At 39.4% G+C, this 22,400-nt stretch overlaps 3 protein-coding genes and 1 long non-coding RNA gene across 23 annotated transcripts in view; 3 read left to right on the top strand and 1 right to left on the bottom strand.

The window, feature by feature from the left end:
* Positions 1–11,742, top strand: part of LOC111248473 (uncharacterized) — a 47,203-nt gene extending 35,461 nt beyond the window's left edge. For 10 of the 18 annotated variants that reach the window (XM_086982437.1, XM_086982440.1, XM_086982435.1 and 7 more), the window contains 5 exons: positions 6,647–7,533; positions 7,781–7,980; positions 8,926–9,091; positions 9,571–9,881; positions 10,187–11,227. In XM_086982437.1, coding sequence (XP_086838563.1) covers positions 6,647–7,533; positions 7,781–7,980; positions 8,926–9,091; positions 9,571–9,881; positions 10,187–10,301 — 1,679 coding nt within the window. In that variant the 3' untranslated portion in view covers positions 10,302–11,227. Of the gene's footprint in view, positions 1–1,819; positions 4,261–4,854; positions 4,984–5,899; positions 6,367–6,646; positions 7,534–7,780; positions 7,981–8,925; positions 9,092–9,570; positions 9,882–10,186; positions 11,228–11,338 lie in introns of those variants that run through there. The other 8 variants (XM_086982443.1, XM_086982441.1, XM_022800931.2 and 5 more) reach the window with 6 other exon arrangements.
* LOC147757113 (uncharacterized) lies at positions 8,827–12,649 on the bottom strand. 3 transcript variants are annotated; one of them, XR_015322930.1, is made up of 4 exons: positions 12,509–12,649; positions 10,171–11,474; positions 9,563–9,891; positions 8,827–9,085 (listed from the first exon to the last, which is right to left on the bottom strand). It is a non-coding gene; the product is annotated as an uncharacterized LOC147757113 (long non-coding RNA). The 3 variants fall into 3 exon arrangements; XR_015322931.1 differs by lacking the exon at positions 8,827–9,085 and having other exon boundaries at positions 9,290–9,891; positions 10,171–10,547; positions 11,426–11,474; XR_015322932.1 differs by lacking the exon at positions 8,827–9,085 and adding an exon at positions 11,738–11,806 and having other exon boundaries at positions 9,290–9,891; positions 12,509–12,648.
* Positions 12,527–18,092, top strand: Aldh7A1 (aldehyde dehydrogenase 7 family member A1). The gene is made up of 9 exons (XM_022800933.2): positions 12,527–13,021; positions 14,391–14,631; positions 14,982–15,256; positions 15,684–15,818; positions 16,052–16,231; positions 16,631–16,789; positions 17,059–17,283; positions 17,611–17,703; positions 17,924–18,092. Exons 1-9 carry the CDS (start codon positions 12,791–12,793, stop codon positions 18,041–18,043), a joined length of 1,659 nt encoding a protein of 552 aa, XP_022656668.1. The 5' UTR covers positions 12,527–12,790; the 3' UTR covers positions 18,044–18,092.
* A 2,365-nt stretch (positions 18,093–20,457) lies between these two features.
* LOC111247359 (N-acetyllactosaminide beta-1,3-N-acetylglucosaminyltransferase 2-like) lies at positions 20,458–21,916 on the top strand. The gene is made up of 2 exons (XM_022798164.2): positions 20,458–20,552; positions 20,951–21,916. Exon 2 carries the CDS (start codon positions 20,951–20,953, stop codon positions 21,887–21,889), a length of 939 nt encoding a protein of 312 aa, XP_022653899.1. The 5' UTR covers positions 20,458–20,552; the 3' UTR covers positions 21,890–21,916.
* The last annotated feature ends 484 nt before the right edge of the window (positions 21,917–22,400 follow it).

Below are 22,400 nucleotides of genomic sequence, written 5' to 3'. Positions count from 1 at the left end.
ATGTTTGTTTCCGGTTTCGAAGATTGATTTTACAGCTCAGTACGGCACTCTAAATTGTCGACTGGTAGTGGCGAGTCGCCTAGGAGATACGCGAAGCATATTTGACTTGTTATGTGTAATTCCAGTGCTCTCTTAAAAAAGGAAGCACTTACACGATTTAGTCGTTCGACGCTCTCCGCTGTGAGGTTCTTTCAAACAACCCGTATTCCACACTTTAGGATCAAAGCGATCTTAGGATAAAACAAAAAGCGATTGTAACAGGCAAACGATGAGGAGATTTGGTTGCCCAGGCACTCGAAACTGCCGTCGTTCATCTTTCGAAAAAATGCTCGGTGAAACTTTTGCCATTAACGGACATGAGCAGTCCCAAAAATTTGGAACCGGTTATCATAAGCAAGAGGTGGTCAATGCAAGCTAAAAGGTATCAGTTGCCTCTGTCCTGCTTTCCCATTTAAATTTTATCCCGTCCTTTTTAAATGTTAAATTTTTTAAATTTTAAATTTTATCTCGTCTTGACCAAAGTTACTGTCCCTCCCAACTGACTGGCTGCCGTGTTGAATTGAAGTAGAGCTTGCTGAACTTAGAAACTCTTCTACCCGTACCGTTAAATCGCATACATGATTCGATCAACTTACTCGGCTCTCTTATTTGAAAAAGGGCAAGATCGAGGATTATTAGAATAGATTTAGGTTGTCCCCCTAAGCAAAACCGGTTGTTTGTGTGAAAGGTGGTAGTTTGTCGTGTTTTCCGGTAAAGTTGCAACGAGACCGTTGGGCACGTTTACGCCCACCTCAGCCAGCGTCACCATAATCTTGTGCACGCGTGTAAAGTCGAAAGTTGGTCTGAAATTGTCCAACCATGCACGTAGACCAAGGCCAGCGCTGTCTTGGCACCGGCCACCGGGATCGTGCACGCTGTTTATACGAAGCGTACCCTCTGGGACAGATGTTGATCCTTCTAAATAGCTTGTACGCTTTTTCAGTAGATGTTCAGTCCCATAGTCAACAAGCCGGGAAGCAGCTTATAACAAATGCTTCTTTTTGCGACTTTTTTAGGAATCACTAGTAAACGAGCATCTTCCAACTGCGATAAGGACGTATTAATACTTAAAAATATATTAAAAAGTGCCTTTTAACATGGTGCCAGCACGAAGGCACACTTAGGAAGGCACACTAGGCAAACATCATCTAGACTGGCGGCCTTTTTGTTACGTAGACTCTTAAAACCTTGCATAAATTACCGCACTGTGAGCCCTTGCTAAAAGAGATCGCCTCTTTTCACACCGCAATGAAAAACTGTACCGCGCAAAGTATCCGATTCCGTATCTGAGTATTTTATGAACGCCAAGGAGCTGATCAGGCAAGCCACTGAGCTGCCTTGGCATATTAGCCACTTGTATGATTTGTGCTCTGCATTGACGATTAGTTCGGCTTCCAGGTATTCTTATTGTTGCGACACACACATTTTTCAATGGGTAGTTAAAAAAAAAACGCATTTTGGCCAGAAGTCTGAAATTCATCTGGGCTCCTTAGGCAAGGTGGCAGGTATAGTGCAACTGCGTTCTGTGCTTCCAAAGTGTCAAAGAATTAGGAAATTTCGATTAACCGCTGCCCATGGTTTTTGGGATTCACAAAGTAAAAAAATTTAACAGAGTCATTCCAGGAGCTTGTTTTTTTATCCAGATGGAGCAACGAAGCTTGACGTTTGACAAATGCAACTTGCCATGGGTTTACGAGCTCGAGCAGTTGCGCCCGTCGAAAGCGGCTGATTCTCATCCTAAATTTCATTTTATTTTTGTTTGATTTTATTGCAAATATAGCAAAAACTTGCATGTTCCTAGAGAGTCGAAATAGGATTAACTGGCCAGCAACCGTAGGCCGGGAATTGGTCTTCGGATGCCGCAGATCGTCTCAGGTCCAACTAATCGAGGCGGCCGTTGACGTAATTGAGAGATAGGTGCTACATACAATATTCAAACAGGTATATGACAATTTCAATTTTATAATACTTTTTATGCGACTGTATTATTTTATAGAAAATGTTGTGACTCCACAAATGTGAGATCATGACTTTAATTAAAGCTTTTTGGTTTTAAAAGTTAAGAAAATGTCTTGGACATATTTACATGACTTCCCTAAACGGTTTGAACGGTCTATGCAAACCTAAAGTTACGATCATTTTAAAATATATCAGGCAGAAATTTTCACACTGACAAGAAACTGGTACGGTAATGATAATGTCTGCAGGTAATTATAAGGGATAGCTGTTCATGCATAGTCTTGACAGTATAGAGTATGATTATATAGAAACATGTATGTCTAATGCATGTTTTACTGGTATTTTTCGAAGTAAAACTTGCATGCTTACTATCGTAATCGCGATAATTCCAATACAAATTATTCTATTCAATAACTGCAACTGTATGTGACACTAATTGTAGAAATGTAATTGTGCCTGTAGTATGGAGACTGTGAACGTACATAGTAAGTTGTTATTTTTCGTTGCCCGCGGGGCAATCTTGATATGTAAAATCGGTAGAATGGAGGAATAAGAACGTTGCCACGACGACGAGGTAAGTCTTTTCTTCTATAACATTATTCTATAATATCGAACTTCTTTACTAATTGTTTGGCTGCATCTAGCCTGGCTTAAGCACGAGCGATGTGACGATCAATCTTCTTTTATAATTTGAAGATCGGTTATGATGTCCAATATGCTGAATATCTGATTCTGATAATGAATAATTGATGTAGAGAGAGTACCTTTGCTCTAGCCATGCGCTAGCCATTTGTACTGAAAATGTGCTCTCTATACGTACAATATGAAATGTCTGCTTAACATAATGGAGCCCTATCGTTATCAATGTTAAGCGCACTTAGCCATATGCAATCCATAACAATAAATTTAAACAAAACCTAGAATTCAATCGGTGTTTTTATTAATAGTATACTCCAATACTTTTATATTATCTAGTCTATTATCAGAATACAAAACATAACGCGACGTATTTGAAAGATTTCTGTGTTTGTGAGGCTTTTTCCATAAAAAGAAACACATTTTTTTCTTCAGTTACCTAAAGCGAATTCATTTACTTGTATGCTGGTCTAGATATATTTAGCTACACGCCAATATCAATCTCCCTTTTTCTTCCATTGTTTACCAATGTTTACTCGCAGATAAAGCATCTGCGAGTAAACATTGGTTTGCCACCGCTAGATATCAGACGAGACTTCAGGCCAAAACTCCCTAATGAGATCTACTGCATTGCTACGTAAAAACATGTTCAATAAGCAGCTGACCTGACGGCGTTGGACAAGTTAAGGCAAAAAAGGACTTGCATTAGAGGACTAGTAGGATCGAATTGCTCACCTTTGAATTCTATGCTTGTTCGCGTAGGGAGCTATTTTTCACTTAAATTGATAGGGAAACAGTTTGTATGGACCTGTCTCATGAGGGCGGAACAGCGTGAGTGAACGTAGAGCGTGGATCGTTGCCATCATCAGCACCCTTATGATCACTACTGTGGTGGTTTCTCAGTGCTGCGACGATGTAAAAAAGACGTCTACACGGATGCGGATGGTATGGTGCCTGCGAAAGAAAAGGCTGCTGTTCTTAACGCGACAGCTTGGTGTAATTCAGGAACACTAAAATACCGAACATTACACCCCCTCCCCTCCCCAGAAAAACCTTGTCATGGAAGGGAGGATGCCTGTCGATTTATCTGCGTGTCTATCTATTGTGTCATTCAGACATCAACACAAATTAGCCATATTTTAGTTGCTAATTGTCTCAATATAATTTGTTTGCGTTCTTTTTCTTTACCCTCGCTTGTTTTCGCGGTTTCTAATGGAATCAATCAATCATTCGATTGTTCTTGCTAGGGACTTCCTATTTTTCTCGGCCGTGGATCCAGGCACGCCACAGCGTCCTTTTTCCCTTTCTCTCGTAGACTACTAGTCGATATCTATTTCTGAAACGGCGCCGCATGTGCCGTTGCCGATCGGCAGGGAATGAGCAGACCATGAGAAGTTGATCGAACAAATTCTACGCCGCAGTGTTAGCTCCTATCCTGAGGCAAGATATGACAGCTCTGAGTTCAACTGCCTCTAGGCACTGTGACCTAGAAAGAGGGAAAACTATATAGCTACTAGTCAAGTAGCCGGACGTCAGGCGGACGTAGGCGACGGCAGTAATAACAGTAGACAGCAGCGATAATAGCACCGTTATCGGAACGGAACTAGACAGGATCAACTAAGGATGGTAAATATATAGGACAGAGAGGAGAAGGCTATATACACACACACACATACATACACAAGGGTAAAATTTTCGAATACTGCTTAGTCAAGAGGAGGGTCTTAAGCAAGGAATTAGTGTATCTGCAATCGAAGTTAAAATTTCTGCGAAAGATCCAGGTTCTTTTAATTCGTGTTTTATGTGAACAATTTGAGTGCTGATTTTCGTGTATTTGACTATATCCGTGACCGTCACGTTCTACATAGCTCATGTCAGACGAGCGGACTTGATTTAAATTATCCGAAATTGTTAGTGCTTATCACATAATTTAATGCAACAGTATTGTATAGCGCTGGAGCCTAATGCATAGCTAGAGAAATGACCGAACACCTCACAGTATTCGTCCTAGCAAGAAGCCAATATATCTTGAGCGAATTTTGGAAATTGCGTATGAAAATGCTTGCTTCCCAGTTAAATATCTGTCTCGTCGGCTTAAATGTATATAAACGAAGTTTGACATCTTTTGATACTCCGTAGGATGAGAGTATCGAGGTGGCATTTTCAATGATCTTCGTTCAATAAACTCTTTTGGTGATGGCGGTATGCTCTCAAAAGAGATAGGGATTATTTAGAACAGATGTTGGGCGATGAAGAAACGCATTTGCCGAGGCTGTCAGGACGTGTTTCTGATCAAGTTCGGGAACAAACGAAGACTCTGCTTCCGATGCCTGACTTTACTGATTACCGGTAATGAAGAATAAACACATTAAAATATGTTCCCTTCTAGCATCGAAAAATAATTACATTTTATGAATATCCAAGTGTGAATCTTTCGTCTTTTTTTTTTTTTTTACAAACCATACTAATCAATGGAAGAACGTAGATGGACACATGAATTAAGATATTGATTGATTTTGTTAATAATTTTTCTATTAAATTAGCTATGCTATATAATATCTAAGTTTAAAAATTTTGAATAATTCTTTTTTCAATATATGGGAGCATCATAATTCAATAAATAAAAAAAAAAAAAAATATATATATATATATATATATATATAGTTTTTAACAAAAAACGATGAATAAAATTTTGAAAATCATTCAAAATTATTCGTTCCTATTTGTCACAAAAGATATTTTCTTGGTAAGTGCAACTAAGGCATATACCCAGCGTTCGCAAAGCGTTTGCATGCAAAGCAAACACTTAGATGTTTTTCAAGATTCGAATTTAACCGTGATTCTAGCTGGACTTTGCAAAAATTATCTGGGAAAGGCGGCAATACACCTGACCCAAGCTTTGTATGAATCCACTTGAAAGTTTAGATAAATTGTTAAACTTTAACATTTGTGTCTGGCGAAATGTAGATTCAGATGGCGCAGGTACAGCAAGATGTGTAATAGCTGAAAAGAACTTTCTTTACTCACAATTTCATTCATTAGAACTCCAAATGAAAGCCATTGAAGAATCGTGAAGCAAAGCAAGCACACCGTCGATTGTAAATTTCACAATAGCAAGTTACTGGAACTAGTTTGTCACTATTGTAAAAGCTGATCCTAAAATAGCCTTGGTGTTACTTTTGCTAAAAGGTGGGATCGATGCTTATGCACTCGTTTTGTGATCTGGGCCATCTTCGCGGGTGTTATCCACAATTCAACTAGAAGAATAACGCCCATGTACGACCAAGGCAAAAAATATCCTACTATGGCAACAGTTTGTCACAGCCTGGGCTCTTTGGCTGTCTTTGAACAACGTGTATTTTCTAGAGACCAAACAAAAGCGTTTCGTCTATGACGATATAAAATCTCATACTGCTTATTTGGGGAACAGTTCTTAGGGATTCACTATGGTTTGTTGTGTGGCGGTTGCTACTGGGATATATTCTATTAAATTCTGTGATTAAAGCGGGAACTATTGCCGTTAACACTTTTCGAATTGCCGGATGACACCAAGTTCTTCTCGCTTTTAGTTTGATATTTTTAAAGTATGCACACGTCTCCGGGATGTTTATAACTTATGTTTATGTGGAGTTGTTAACTGTTTACGTTTATCTAAAGAGTTTTATATGTTAATTTTTGTTTTCCCTGTCAAGACGATATTCCGATGTGTGAGCCTCTAATGCGTCGGGCAAGGTGGGCAATGTAAAGAATAAAAAAATAACAAATCAGATTTAAAAATTGTGCCAGAGAATGGTCAATATTAGAATATACGGATCTAGTTCATAACTTAAAAGACAACCAGTCGTATATCTGCGTTTACATTGTATTTATTAAAACAGATATGAGTATCGCGGCACAAGTCCGGTTCTATTCTTTTCTACATACCCAGCACCAAAAACATTAATTTTATTTATGACCGCAAACTCATGTTATTTTGCTACTTGATTAACTTTGAAAATGTTTGCGTTTTCAGGCAGCGGCGGCGGAGACGAAGGCGACAGCAACCTACCGTCATGTTCGTGCAAGCCGTTCAAATCTTCGCAGCAAGAGAAAGTGATGGACGAGTCACTTGTCGAGTTTCCAGTGGGCTGTCGATACGTACCAGCCGAAAAAGGAGCATGCGGTGCCAAGCGTGCCATTGTCACAACTACCTTAACTCGAACCACACAACGCTACCACCAGCACGATCATCGTCCACATCCGCCTTCTACGCATCACCACCACAACGTGCCCCAGCAGCATGCCCCCGCGACAGATTCCTGTTATTCATCGTCGGCGGCATCTTCACCGCTTCCCCAAAGGGTGGCAATGAGTCCTGACGCTGGCTATTATTCGCCGGAGACAACATTAACTCGCTCCGAGCAACCGGCATTCGAATCGTTTCAGGAAGATCTCCCAGAAACAGATGAGAGGTTTCAGCATCAGGAAAGTCAACACGACGATTCCTTTCCCGAACAGTCGAACATGTATGATGCTACTGTCGAAGAATACCACCAGAAAGATGTACATGAACATCTTCATCAGGTTGAGGATTCCGCGTACATTGAAGCAAAGAGTTATTATGTTCCGAGTTCAATAGCCAAGAGGAAACCTCTAAGTAGTTCACTTCTTTCCTTAACGACATCATCAGACCGAAGTGATTCTAGTGAAATAGACTGGGCTGCAAAGTTGAACAATGGATGGTTGTTACCCCTTGACCTTGAGGCAGTACCTTATAAAATTCCTTTCGGAGGCCAAAGAGTTCCTGGAACCGTTCCGTATCGACAGCTGCCCCCGGTGAAAGATCCGACAGAGATCAGAAGCAGCACACCGGTCAGCAAGGGACCCTCAATGATCTTCCGTCAACAAAAAACGTCCGGGGTAAGTTTTTAATTCTTACATTGTTCTACAACTTGACCCGTAGAAATAGTATATTTAACATGACGGGCTAAGCTGTCTGCAATGATTCAAGATCTGCGACTCTTTTCGAGTTCTTATTGAACCTTGTCGAGGGTAGTAAACAACTTAGTTGAAACGATGATTCGATAATTTCGGTTTCTTGTATATCAGCTAACTATTTGGAAATTGCATTCTAATATAATTCCTACCACTATTCTTTTGTGCACAGATCCTGGGTCGGTCGCCATTAATCGATGGTCTGTTCATCAGACCCAGCCGTCACCGAGACGAACTTTCTGACCTATTAGATCTTTATTCAAGTCTTCGTCTCGAGGAAGACGAGGATCTTTTGATTAGAGCCGAACGAAGGGACCTACCTGAAAGATTTCAAAAAAAGTACAGGATGCTACCGAGGCGCAGGTATAACCAGTAAGGTCCATTTGCAGAAATAATTGCCAATCACGTGCTAATAGGTACCTCAGCCAACTATGTATAATGCATTCGTGATACTGACATCATAGCTCCTCAAAAACATTTTGTACTATCACTCCAACATCAACAACATAGTCGTATTGGTCGGACCCGAACTCTAATTCAACTAAATCTGAGAAGTCGACGATTCATATCTGTGTCAGCCCATAGACGTCGACGAATGGCTTCGTATGCTAAACAAATGAAATCCCCCTTCCACTAAACACAGCCACCACACACATAAAATACTGTAACAAAAAAAAACAACCAGCTCCGGATCGTTGTTGTTCGTAGTAGAGTTTGTTGCAGAAATAATAAAAAACACGCCTGGGCGTCATCGATGCTCCTCGATGATCGCTGATGACAAGGGAGGAGCAAAGCGCCATCAATGACATCGATCTTATGGTGGCAACAATCACAACAACAGATGTTGTAGTAGTTGCAGTCTGCATTTACCCTATCTGTTCCGGTAACGCCGTCGTCAACCGCCGCTCTTTGATTTAATCTAGCCAAGATATATACGTGAACTGGATAAACCAATTCACGTATATACCTTGCTGTGGTCATACTTGTGCTGTTAGTCGTTCGCACAATGAAACAGTGCACACCCATTTTGTAAAAATGATAAATTGTCATGTAACTGGAAGTTTTGCGAAAATATATTAAAGATGCTCCAAATATTCTCTTTTCGGCTACATGATCCGTCACTTTAGTGTAGTGATAAGGCAACTGGAATGAGATTCTACTCCCCAAGAGTACTTTCAACATCTGCTATTTATGGATTTACCAATAAAAATACTAACATTGCCGTTTTGTTTAAAGTTATCACTTTGCAGTAACTTGCTAGCCATTATGATGTTGGTAACTTGGGCTGCGAAAATATTTTATTTCCGTCATTCACAGATTCAATCAACCGATTTTGCGAGCTAGAAAGAAGTCTACTGACGACACCATCTCGTTAATTCATCTCCATGGAAAGACGCCACCTTCGCGGCGTTCGGCAGTTCCGGATCGCGTTCTTGATGACCTGGCTGCGCGTCGTTTCGCAAAGCAAGATCGACTGCTAAAAGTATATATATAAAAAATTAAGAATATATATACCATACGATGTCTTAAAGCTGCTATTTATGAATTTTTTTTTTAAAATTGGTTACTGTGCAGATTCTTTTATCTTTTATTTGAACTAGGTGCGCATTTATGATATTCGATTTTATTGAACGCGCGATTTTTACGTTTCAATCTACTTAAATGGTAAAGGCGGCAGAAAAAAGTTTAAGAATTTATATTGATTTCACAATAAGCAATGCGCTCTAAATTAACTAATGAATACATATTACTTATTATTATAATTATTATAACATTATTGTAATACACAAAGTCTTCATGTCGCCCTTGAGACTGATTTCTGGCATCGACACGTTGAATGATTCATAGAGAGAGTCGAAAGACAATAGACAAGCCTAAGAAAGGACAGCACAAATTGTACATATTAGCTAAATTATTATCCATATTAGTTTGGGGATTATCTATCATATTTTACTTCTTCAGGATTATGAGCCGCGGACGCCCGACTCGATACCGCTTCCTCGAGATCGTAGATTTCCAACTCAATGTTATCTTCGTCTGAGTCCGCTATTTACGCCTCCACTTGAATGCCCCTGTGCATCGCTATTGAACATCTTCAACGAGGCCGATGCTGAACGTGATGATGTGTTGTATCGAAGCATGCTCCGTAAGCAATGGAAAGGTCCAGAAAGACAACCTCCTATGGGTATCCCACTTACAGCAGAGAAAGAGCCTCCACAACTTTCAGCCAGAGGCCATTATCTCACGGCGTCAAGAAGAGATATGCGCGCCAGGTTAGTTGACCTCGAAAAAGAGAAATATACATTTGTTACATGATCTATCTAATTAAGGTCATGTGAACACTGTAGACAGTTATCATAAACATTCAATGAAATATCAGCATTTTTAATCATTATAAAAGCATTTCCCTAATTAAATGAGTGCATAAACGTATGAAAGCAACTCGAAAATTGTTAGCGTCAGTCTAAGCTTAAAGGTCAGCTTATATTTTAGTCCATCTAAATTGTATACATAATAGTTGTACATCAATTTCGTGATAACTACAGCTTATTATTTGTACACCTTTAATTGTCGTCAGGTACAAGACGCGACCGACAACGACGGCTGATCCCGTACAGGACGATATGGCCGTAAGGAGACTTCGAAAGGACACACTCGATGCGCCTAAATTTACGCAGGTCACTCGGGTGTAGCTAAAAACGGCGTGAACCTACGAGCCGCCGTTTAGGCTTTGTTTTAGGTACCTGATTTTGTCATGCCATATTGCGTTCGGCTTTACGCTTGTGAGCCGTAACGGCGTAAGGTGGAAACGAATAGATATGCTTTTACAGTTTTTATACCTGCTTCTTGGCGATAAGGACTGACGCGTGTAAAATCCAACGTAATTCAATAGTAAATTCCAACGTGCCTCTCGCTTGCATTAACATTTAAATTTGCATCTGCAAATAATATACATAATATATATATAAGTCAAATTGGACGAAAGTGCCAGAGTCTGGTGTTTCACCAGATTTAAAAATGTTGGTTCAAAGAGCGTAGCAGTATCACCTTATAGTTTTTAGTGAAGTGGCCTAACTTCATATTACTACGAGGTATCCTGTGAAAAAACACACACAATGTTGATTGAATCTCTAATTAATATAAACATTAGCTTTCAAAGACTGAAAAATTTGTACAGAGTACATGTTTAGTGAAATATACAAACACTTTTGTAGACTATATCGAATCAAAAAGGGGAGATTTTTCATGTTAAAAGGACTAGCCCATTTGGACAAAGTGCCATTTTATAAAGGAAGTTCACAGAATATCATCTGATGATGATCTAACAACGTTCATATAATGCGAAAATATTGTATTTAAGTGCGTGCGTGATGTTAGGTTAGTTAGGGTTAATTAGGGCGTGAAGTTACTGAAAACATCAAATAGAGTGTGTAGTCAAAGAGTTGTAGATGATATCTCCTACGGGAGCTTGTCCGGTTGTATATAATTCTTGGAATTGTTTTACGATGACTACTTCGACAGGGTGATGATCATAACAAAGATCATGAGTTGCAGACAACGCCGAACTGACGAATCCATTGTACAAACCATGTAGACTAATAAAATGTTTGTCAGGATACATCTTGGGTTCAATTTAACGATATAACTACAAAAACATATGAAAGTATATTCTGCCAACTCCATTTCAATGTTAGTTCTTAGAAGGCTTTCTTGATTCGAAATTTTTTAGCACGGGCGCGTTTTCTCCATAAAAATGGGTAAGTCAGAAATCTGTAATTGCAATTCTACATTGATTTATATGTCAGATCCGTATTACCTTCTATTGAGGTGATTCGGTAGGAATAGTGTGCCAACGGATGCACAGACTGCAAAGGGTTCAAAAAGTCGAATTTTCCATTTATTTTCTAAGCTGATTTAACATTTTTCCAAGGTATAGTAAGTACTTTATGCTTGTCGCATCACCGTCAAAAATATGAATAGATACAAACAAAAATTTAAAGGTTTATTATTGCGATCTCTCTTCTCAGAACATAAGGACTATATATATATATATATATATCAATTTGCGGTTCGTAATGCAATATTGGCTTAAATAAAATTGAAAAGAAAATAAGATATTTAAGCTTACGTTAATCTATTTGTACTCTGTGCCATAATGACATTGTGCTTTTTCAGTTATTCTCGTTTAGAGGTGGATCTGTAGGCGCAAGAGGTGTGACTTGTTAATTAGATTAAAAACTTATTTTATAGACGTTTAAAGTGAAACAGATGAGTAGCAAGTAACGCGGAAAACAGTTGTCGTAAATTCTAGCAGTAAATTCTATGAGTCAATATTTTTTTACTGGAGCTTTTTGAGCATCTTTTTTAGAAGACAATATTTTTGCCGGGTTCAAGAGGATTAATTTTCTATTTCACGCGTATCTTCCGTCAGAGGTCGATTTACCTTCCAGATATGCATTGCCTTTGATCGAATGTAATTATCCCTTAAAGTGGTTTATATCTTGGTTGTTGTGTCATTATTTTTAAATAATCTAGCTAATGTTGATGTTTTTATGTATTTTTTTTCGAACCATCCATATTTGCATTACGTTTTTGCATCGACATATATGATCTTGTTATTCTTCAAATATTTTTAGGCGTAAGCAAATGAACTTTGATGAAGCCGTTTAACGATCATCACCAGAATTAGTCTACGATCGTACCCACTGCTACCGTTTCATCATAACGAAAAGGACAGTTATCTCATACTCTCATTGTCTATCATTGCCACTGCTACCAGCTTTATCTACTAACGATAATGGTAATCACGCTCTCCACCTTTCGTCGAGGTGAGACCCTTTCCTCACCCTTTGCGATATTTATTATAGAACTGATAGTTGTGGATCATAATATATCTCACCGGTAGACGGAGCCCTCGATTTGGTCGTAATTGCGCGGGTGTCTGGGTTGCGGCTTGTGCGCTTGCCTTTATTTCGGGTAAACAGAAACATCACTTTCGCACAAAACATTTCTGTCAACCGTCGTCAGTGGCAGTGAAAGGCATATTTATCTTTGAGCTAGAGGACCACCCAAACTACTGTCGAGTGCCGCCTTGTCAGCCCTGCGCGTGGATCCGTTTGGTCGTTCATTTAATCTAGAACGTGAGTTCAGTGAAACGCCAATAGATCTTGGAGGAGGAAAGATGCTCCGTGGAGCTGGCTTGCGCATGCTCAGTAGTGTTCGCTCAAAACGGGCCGAACTGCTGTCGTCTGCTAAAATTACTGGAGCCGGCGTTGTAACGATAGGCAAGTTGTATACAACGAGCGTGATGCCGTATCTCATCGAAGACCCAAAATATGCCTTTCTTAAGGATCTTGGACTCAGCAAGACGAACCTAGGTGGCTTCGATGGAAAATGGATCGGTTCAGGAAAGGTTAGTTACCGTAAGCACTACACTGGCAATGGTGATATTATTACGTGTACGTAAGAACTTAGTGAAATTATTTTTTCAAAAGGCAAATCTAACTAGGCTATTTTTCCAACTACATCAGTAGATGTATAAGCTACAAGTCTGGTTTTGCACAACGGCCATAAATACATTGAACATGAAACGATGTAACGTTTTTAAACCTAGGCTAGTTTAAAAGTACGTTTAAAACCGTAAGAATTTTTAGGTAAAGTAGAGGTACTTTTAATATTCGTTTTAATATTGTTTTGTTATAGTAGGCATATGCATTGATGTTTGCACTGAATACAGCCATACCGTAAAATTAAGTAATAAAATATTTCCTGACGTAGGATCTTAGTGGCTACACTCTTCTATACATATAAACCCCATCGTGTAGTCCTCATAGTTCAACTGATCACCTTGCGCGTTATTAAAATTAAATTTATCACCGTTATGGGTTCGGTGTGTGTCTATGATATTAAATACGCTGTTTTATGTTAAGTAACTTTGATTAGTTTGATTGACGGTTCTCTTGAGCGTAACAAAGAGAAGCTGACATAGAAATCACAGGGCTCCGTAAAGTGCTTCTATTAGTACACTGTACTATATCTGGCGAAACATTGTGACAAACTTCCGGTAGGGCAACTAACTTTACTCTCAAGGGATTCTACATTTTACTGATAGCATACTCTTGAGCGGTAGTCAATGTTTGCGATAGACTGAGTTGATTAGATAGTCATGGCAAGATGCGAGCGGTACCAAAGCTATCGTCAACGAAAAGAGTCAGCCAGCCAGCGTGCCAGTCAATGCCACACTGGCACTTTGCTACTGGATGTTCGCTTTGGGCATTACTTAACGAAAAGTAGACACAACAATTTCAACAAGTACAACAACAGTGAAATCCAGAAAAAATATTAGTATTACATAGGTCTATTAGAGAAGTACGTTGACATCCGTTTGATCGATCGTGTTCGCAAACATTATGCATACACATAATCTCTCAAGATATATTATGCAAACGGATCATTCTATCTTTCTCCAGCTGACTAAAGTGCAGTCACAATGCCTGTATTCGTTCTGGGACTAAATTGAAGCTGAAAACAAAGGTGACCTTTCTGATTAACTGGATGCGGCAGAAACTTGTTAATCACTGACACGTCCATTTCACTTTTTTGGCCTGCCACAAATAACAATTTAGCTTCATAACGAATTGGCTTCTCCGAATTAACTTTTATATAAAATTGCATATGGACGTCAACATTAACTCGCTGAGGTTACTCCAGTGAAACGAAGACGATAAGGTACTGCAGTGCGTAGGGATGCACTATATATATATATTTTTCTTTTGTCACAGCCTTTGATATCAGTATGCCCTGCTAGCAACAAGCCAATTGCGGAGGTGACCACGGTTACCCTAGCCGAATATGACGAAATCATAAAGGCCACTACAGAAGCGTGGGACATTTTCGTGGACCTAACGGCCCCCCGGAGGGGTGAAATTGTTCATCAAATAGGCGAGGCACTGCGAGACAAGAAGGCTCAGTTAGGCCGACTCATCTCACTCGAAATGGGAAAGATAGTCCAAGAAGGAGAAGGTATGTGCTTTAATTTTAGACTGATGAGTTAAGGCACCCGATTTATCTCTTTCTTTTTGTTTTTAATTTTGCGCTTAGGCACCCAGAAACATTTTTAATTCGGGCTTCCTTCTTGCGAAATGGCATCTTTCGGTTCTCGTTCTTCCATGTTGCATAAATATCTGGTAGATCAGTTACTCTTTTGAGCTAAAGATTGCGAATTTTTAGTAGTTCTATGATAAGGTTAAAGCCTATGACGTAACTCTAAATGCTTTGAACTTTTAGCGTTGACTAGCTATGTGCTATTTTTGATTACTGTTCTAGTCTTGATCGATTATACAAATATTGCTTTATTAATATTTTCACACCAGGTGAGGTTCAAGAGTATATCGACATTTGCAATTATGCGATGGGTCTCTCCCGAATGCTCGGGGGCAAATCATTTCCATCAGAGCGTCCCGGTCACGTACTTCTTGAGCAGTGGAATCCATTGGGACCTATTGGCATCATCTCAGCCTTCAACTTCCCTATTGCCGTTTATGGGTGGAATAACGCCATCGCTATGGTATGCGGTAACACGATGGTCTGGAAAGGCGCTCCATCCACGCCTCTTTGCGGAGTAGCTGTGACCAAAATCATTGAAAAGGTAAGAAAAATGTTATGAACTAAATACGCATGTACGATAAACGTGAATAATGCTTGTTTTTTGCGCAGCAATAGATACATATATATATATTAGTTGCACGTGATAGATGGCCGCTACTCAGCACAAGGTTACTTGTAGATGGTTGTGGCGACAGTAGACGCGGAGCTGATGTCAAGGAGTATTCAATAGTTTGAACTGAACATATAGCTACCAAATAGAAGGACATATGCTTTAACAAACGTCGACTGGGTTCATGCAATTTCAACGCAGATTTATACATAAGGCTGCTGACTCTGTATTTACTTTTTAGTAATCATGAATAACCAACGTAATTGGTTGTGGTCATATGTTACCCAGAGATCATTTCTTTAAAATAATAAAATAGCGTATGATTTCAAAGCGTTTGATGGTGTTTATGTACGTTCAGGTGTTGGCAGCCAACAAATTGCCCGGAGCAATATGCTCTCTGGTCACGGGGGCAACGGACATCGGCGAAGCAATAGCCAAAGACGAGCGATTGCCACTAGTTTCGTTTACTGGTAGCTGTCTCGCAGGTCAAAAGGTAAGTAAAAGTATTGAAGATACTGGTTTTTCAGAAAATACGCAAAATGCGGAGGGAAAAAATACAAGCATTACTGTAGGGAAACTCTATTATCCGTGTACGTCCATGGGCCAATCTAGTTCTCATCTAGTTGATCTATTAGACAGCTATAGCTCGTTATCGTTGTAGATTTGTTTTTGATTAAGCAGTGTCATTTGTTTCTCTGCCACACGGGAACACCGGTCGATATGCAGGTAGGCACTGCGGTGCAAGGAAGGTTCGGCAAAACTATTTTGGAATTGGGAGGCAACAACGCGATTCTTGTAGACGAGACAGCAGATATCGAAATGGTCGTGCAGGCAGCGCTCTTCGCGTGCGTTGGCACGGCCGGTCAGAGGTGCACGACGGCAAGGCGGATGATCGTGCATGAAAAGGTAATCAGGCGCAGTTGTTTCCTGGCACATTGCCTGTTCTGAGCATTAGATAATGTTTTTAGCGGAGGCGAGGAGGTCAATAATCTAATATGGGATAATATATAAGAGCTTTCTCAATTTTGTAACTTGAATTTCATTGACCCATTCGTCCGCCCACAGATGTAGCACAAATGTATGTACTTTAGCCCTGGCAATGCGCCGAGTACAATTTTAAAACAAGTGTGATTTCTAACTGACGGAACGGCTACGACGGGAGGCTGAAACATATTCACACATACATTTGATAAACCTTTACTTCTAGCTAAATAAATCTGTATATATACGTGTATCCTATATCCAAAGTAAATAAATCTCTTGAACGTTTAACCGACATATACATATATTTTTGTTTAATAAAAGGTCCACGATACTGTAGTGGAACGTCTAACGTCGGCTTACGGGCAGGTACGGCTTGGTGACCCTTTGGAAACTTCTACGCTGTGTGGGCCTTTGCACAGTCCTCAAGCTGTCGACGCGTTTCTGCAGTCTATAAAGGAATCTCAGGAACAGGGTGGCAAGGTCGGTGAGCTCGCTCTTTCTTTCTATCAAATAACTATAGTCAGCAGTATCATTAGCATAGTCGTGCTTGATCCTAAGGATCTGGTCTTCGATCTCAGAAGCGGATAACAACTACAAAAAGTTATGTAATTGACGGCTCTGGACTACATCAATATCGTGATATTGTAGAAGTTGTGATACAAGTGTGCTTAGCGGTTTAGCCGTATGCGGTACTTGGAATAAAGGAGGATGCAGGAAAGGTTTTTATCCATTATTTTTCTTTGGCGCAGGTGATCTGTGGCGGAAAACGTGTAGAACACGAGGGTAATTTCGTTGAACCGACCATTGTAACAGGCCTCAAACACGATTCACCTGTTGTGCAGAAGGAGACCTTCGCGCCCATTGTGTACATTCTGAAGTGTTCAAGCCTCGACGAAGCCATCCGCTGGAATAATGAGGTCAAACAGGGACTTAGCAGTTCACTCTTCACTCAAGATATCGAAAAAGTTTTCAAGGTAACAAAAAGCTCGTTCTCTATTTGTCTATTAACTGAAGGTCTATTCGCCACAATGTAAGTGGTTTTATTTAGGTATTCCTCGGAAGGCTTATCCGTTAGAACGGCTCCCGGCTCACAGCGATTTAAACTGATTACGATTGAGCCTTCTCTCATCGTATATGATGCTAAGTATACGTTATCTTACCGTGGGTTGTTCCCTTTATCATGGCAAAGATTTGACGATGGAATAGGAATTTCAAAAGAAGTGCTATCATGAGGGAATTACTGTGGTGTTTAGTCTTTGGCGCACGACGTAATAAATATAAGCTGCTTGTTCTTCTTACAGTGGATCGGCCCAAAAGGATCAGACTGCGGCATTGTTAATGTAAATATCCCTACAAACGGAGCCGAGATTGGAGGTGCTTTTGGAGGAAATAAGGTATATTTACGTTCTTTAATATCTACGATAGCTGATAATAAACTCGTATACAGCTGTATGCATAGCTATGTGCTACATTAGTTACTTTACGACCGAGAGTCCCAGATTTTGAAAATCCAAGCCAATACTTTCAGAGTTATTTGCTTCCTTGAAGTTAATGCCGAAGGGATGATGTGTTATGGTCGTTTAAAATGTTTTCGTTTTTTTTTAATAATTTCAGAGCACTGGTTGGGGGCGCGAATCTGGAAGTGACTCATGGAAACAATATATGCGAAGATCAACTTGTACCATAAATTATACAAAAGAGTTACCCCTCGCTCAAGGGATTCAATTTGGGTAGAAATAATGTATTTCATGTTGTAGAATAAATCGATACCTTCTTTTACAAATGTCGTTTCAATATTTCAAATACTTAATGTAAATGTGCTCGCCTGTTAATTCGATATACCAGCAGGTATATATATGCACGACATCATCATCGATTAATTTGGTATTTAGAAATAGCAGATTTAAAATAACGCGCAGCTTCCAAGGGGAACACGTTCTCCTGTCCCAGTGACTAAAGCTTATAGGTCAGTCTTCTTCATTTAAGATCTCACCTTATTCAAAAGAGTCTCGGCAAGAACTACAGTAATTTCTAGAGTCAAACCTTCCACTAAACAAGTACTGCTACAGTTTTTTTTTTTTTTGCATCGGAAATTCTTGATCACAAAAAGTCATTGAACTGAAAAGGTCTAGTTTTACATCTAAAAAAGAACACTTTTTTCAAGATAAGGCACGGTTAATTGCTATAAAAAAAAATTTTTGTATATTTAGTATTTTGTATATATAGGTATTTTTTAATTAACCTTCCAGCAGAATTATGTTTTTACTTCAAAATGTTAAAAAACCCATTGAGTAATTTGACTTTTCTTCATTCATTATTATGGCAAACGAGAATGCACACTTGCACCAAAAAATAAATAACATTGATTTTGTAATATACATTATTATTATTTTTAAGCGTTTAATTCAAAGTTAAAAAAAATGTGCGTAAGGGTTCTTTTCGGGTACAAAGTTAGTTCCAACAACCAAAATTTGCATTTCAGTTCAGGTTCCTATATTTTTGTTCTATATATATAAATAACATAAATGCACTCTAAAATTGCATTTCTATAGATACATGTAATTGCAGTAGTTGTTTTAAAACCGTAAGATACCAGAAATGTGAGCTGGGACGCTAGGTACTAAGAGTTTGGCTTTAAATATTATCAAGCGTATTAGAACAGTAACTCAGCGAGTAGTCTAATACCTTTACACATCTTTAATAAATAGAGACTGAGGCTCTAGCTTCGTGTTTATAGATCCCGTTGTAGGGCTCGCTTAGTGGATGCGTAAAGTAGTTTAAGCGGATAAAGTGGGTGCGTATTAGGATAAAACTTATATCTTTGTTAAGCCGTACTTACTACGTTCTGACAACGATTCATTCCTACTTTGCCTATAATAAGCATATGGCCCAGCACGGGTAAAATAGTCCTTATATTTTTATATTAACGAGTACGTCATCATCCGTCTTTATGGCAAAGTGACCAACGGCCCAACATGAACACTACTCACTGAATGAATTTTAGTATCAGCTTTCATACTGACCATAAAATTTCGTCTGCGCCAAGTTACCCAATAATTTGTTCTCAGCAATCACTAGCTTTTGAGCTATATCTACATTTAGTCCCTGCGGAGCACCGGTAAAAAAAATAACTTTCATTGAATATCATGCCACTCGGATTGTTTTCTCTTTGCGCAGGTGTTTCGTTTGAGAACATTGGCACCCATTAGACACATTGTTGCCCAAATTAACACCGGTAATCCCGCTCCATTCTGACTCCACTAAACACTTGCTAAACGTAACGGTCGCCATCCAAGTGACAATAAAACTGGTTACAAAGACGAAGAAGAACTGCTATCGGAAGTACTCCACAATTAAAAAACGTTGGGTAACCCTTTCACCAGTGGGTCGTGGAAGACGGTAGAGTGCTTTTCATTGCTCATGTGAAAATTAATCGACCTGTCCAAATCGTTACATTCATGGCTACGATCACACGGTCCTAAAAAATCTGAGGGCCTATTGGCTAATATTGCCTAGTTAACTAAATAGTAAATGTTATACTAGATGCGGATGATTAGTTTTTATACTAAAAGCACTTGGTCGTATGCTAACGACTGGTCGACAGGGTAAAGAAACACTACAGGACATATAATGGAGAGGAACATTCCTTCAAAGCTTGAGCACGGTTCAAGCATCTAGTGCGTTCATGATGGTGCCAGGTATTGCTTTGTACTGTTACTACCTTGCACCATCATTGTACATTGGTCAGATATACCACAGAGAATGAGTTCTAATAAATGAAAGTAGTCTTTAACTGTGCCTCCGAGGTTACGAGAACGTTCCTGTGGTTCTTTCAAGCACCGTCAAGTATAACAAGCCTTCCAGAACGATAGGAGCTCGAAAAGACCAAGAACAAATAGAGTTCGCCTCACACTTTCAGGTAATTTGTCTGCATGATAGAAAGCATGTAGAGTTCGACGCAAAGCGAGTGGGATTTTTGTAACTTCGATATTTCGAAAGATGATTTTTAAAAATACCACTCGGAAGCGAGATGAAACGCTGCTTTTGATACAAAAAAAAAGTAAAATATAATCATTATTAACATTCGGATATCGAAACGTGTTTAATAACAGATTTAGACAGATCAGATCAGTCATCTAGAGTAACTGGCGGAACAAAGTCATCTAGTTGAATCGATTTTGTAATAGTTTGACTTTTGCGTAGCTAGTAGTTCCCGGTGACTCGTAGGTAGAATGCGAACGAGGTACAAATTGTAGTGTCGTGTTTTTTGGTATCATAGACAATATTAGCTGATTGACATAGTTAATTTAGGACATAGACAGCAAGTTGTCCCTGCAAATATCTGCACCATTTCTAAAAACTCCCGTAATGAAAACTGGCTTATCAACATCGTTGTTCTTTACTGCTTTTAATCTCACGTTTATTCCAACGCTACGGAAATTTTTTGCGTTATTCTAAAATTTACCGAGAATGGCCATTAAAGCTAACGCGTGAAGGATTTCCTTTTAACGTCCTTTATTCTCGATTACGTCACGAAGGTTCTGCATGTGATTGTTGTGCACGCAGCAAGTGAAGACTGTGCTTACCCCGGACGGAGTTACCGGACGCTTATGTAATTACCCAACTATAAAATCATTTCAGATGAGATACTTTCGGCGTTTACTACTCTACCTGGTGCTTGCTGGCCTGGTGACTTTCATTATTTTTGGAGGAGGATTAATTCTGTTTAGACACACTAGGAAATTATCAAGCTACCAAACTTGGAGCGCAGATCTGAAGTTTCTAATTCAGCCATACGGACTTCGCGCTGATAAAAGCGTGCTCATATGTATTATATCAAACGTTAAAGATTCAGAAAAACGCCACGCAATTCGACAGAGTTGGGGAGCTACCCAATGGTTACAAGTTGTTTTTGTCACGGGCCTTCCGGTGGGACCAAATGCGCTCGATCAGCTGAAAGCTCTTCGCGGCGAGGCCAGTTTACACAACGATATAGTTCAGATTAATGTCCATGAGCATTATCGTAATTCAACATTGAGATCTATCGCCTTGGTGCGGTGGGCTGCGCAGGCGGCACGCGTGACCGACTATCGATTCGTAATTAAGACGAATGATGACAATTTCGTCAATACATATCTTCTGCGATCATACATGGATCACTTTACCGATGGCTATTTGTATGGTATATACCAAAAAGATGTGAAGGTACAACGATGTCATAACAGTGGTTGTAGTAAGCAAGCTCTTCGCAAGGATGAGTATTATCCTGACGTGTTTCCACCATACCTAAGTGGACTATTTTATATATTCACTGAGGATGCATTGAATCGAATAAATATTCATTTATTTGAACCTCCGCTCATAATAGTCGAGGATGTATACATTACTGGACTAGTTGCTGGCCGAGCTGGAGTTTCCCGTCGCAGTATCCCTGAGAACCTTAAAATCTACAGCGGCTTTCCCCACAGCGACGTAATAACGAGCCTGAATGACAGTCTCCTTGTACAATCGAATTGTGATTTACAGTGGCAGATGGGCTACTGGAAACACGTAATCCTGCTCCTAGATGGTTTAGGCTAAGACTATGTGTGCACTCACAATAATAATACTTATAATAAATGTTCTGTTTTTCCTGAAAATGTTTCGTAAATCCGTACTGTGCACGAGCTTTGTCTTTTTTTTTTATCGTTGTGGTGTCAGTCATTCGTCAGTGTCATAATTTTTTGTTTCAGACGTACTCATACGCCTTGTGTCCTACGATAGAAGGAAAACAGACATTCATTGGACAAATCGTCTAAACTCCAGATTAAGAATTAGTGATCTGAACTGGAGGTACTAAAAAATACGAACAATTTCAAAAACTCTTCACCATTATTTTGCCCTTATTCCTGGTAATTAATAAGTATTTCCGCCGAATAAACCGTGCTATTTGTAACGCAAAAAGTAGGTACTAGATTCCGAAAGTTGAATTAAATTCTTAGCTTCTGGTGTAAGTTCTTTAAATCGCGTTTGCAAGATCAAAGGACACTGCAGTGTAGCATAAAGAAAAAGCATTAATAGAACGAGAAGCAGATGATGTTCATACAATTTT

This window comes from Varroa destructor, unplaced genomic scaffold (assembly GCF_002443255.2).
Source record: "Varroa destructor unplaced genomic scaffold, Vdes_3.0 BEIS01000003.1, whole genome shotgun sequence".
Taxonomy (NCBI): domain Eukaryota; kingdom Metazoa; phylum Arthropoda; class Arachnida; order Mesostigmata; family Varroidae; genus Varroa; species Varroa destructor.
Note: the sequence above shows the minus strand (reverse complement) of the source record. Positions and strands in the feature narration are given on the sequence as shown.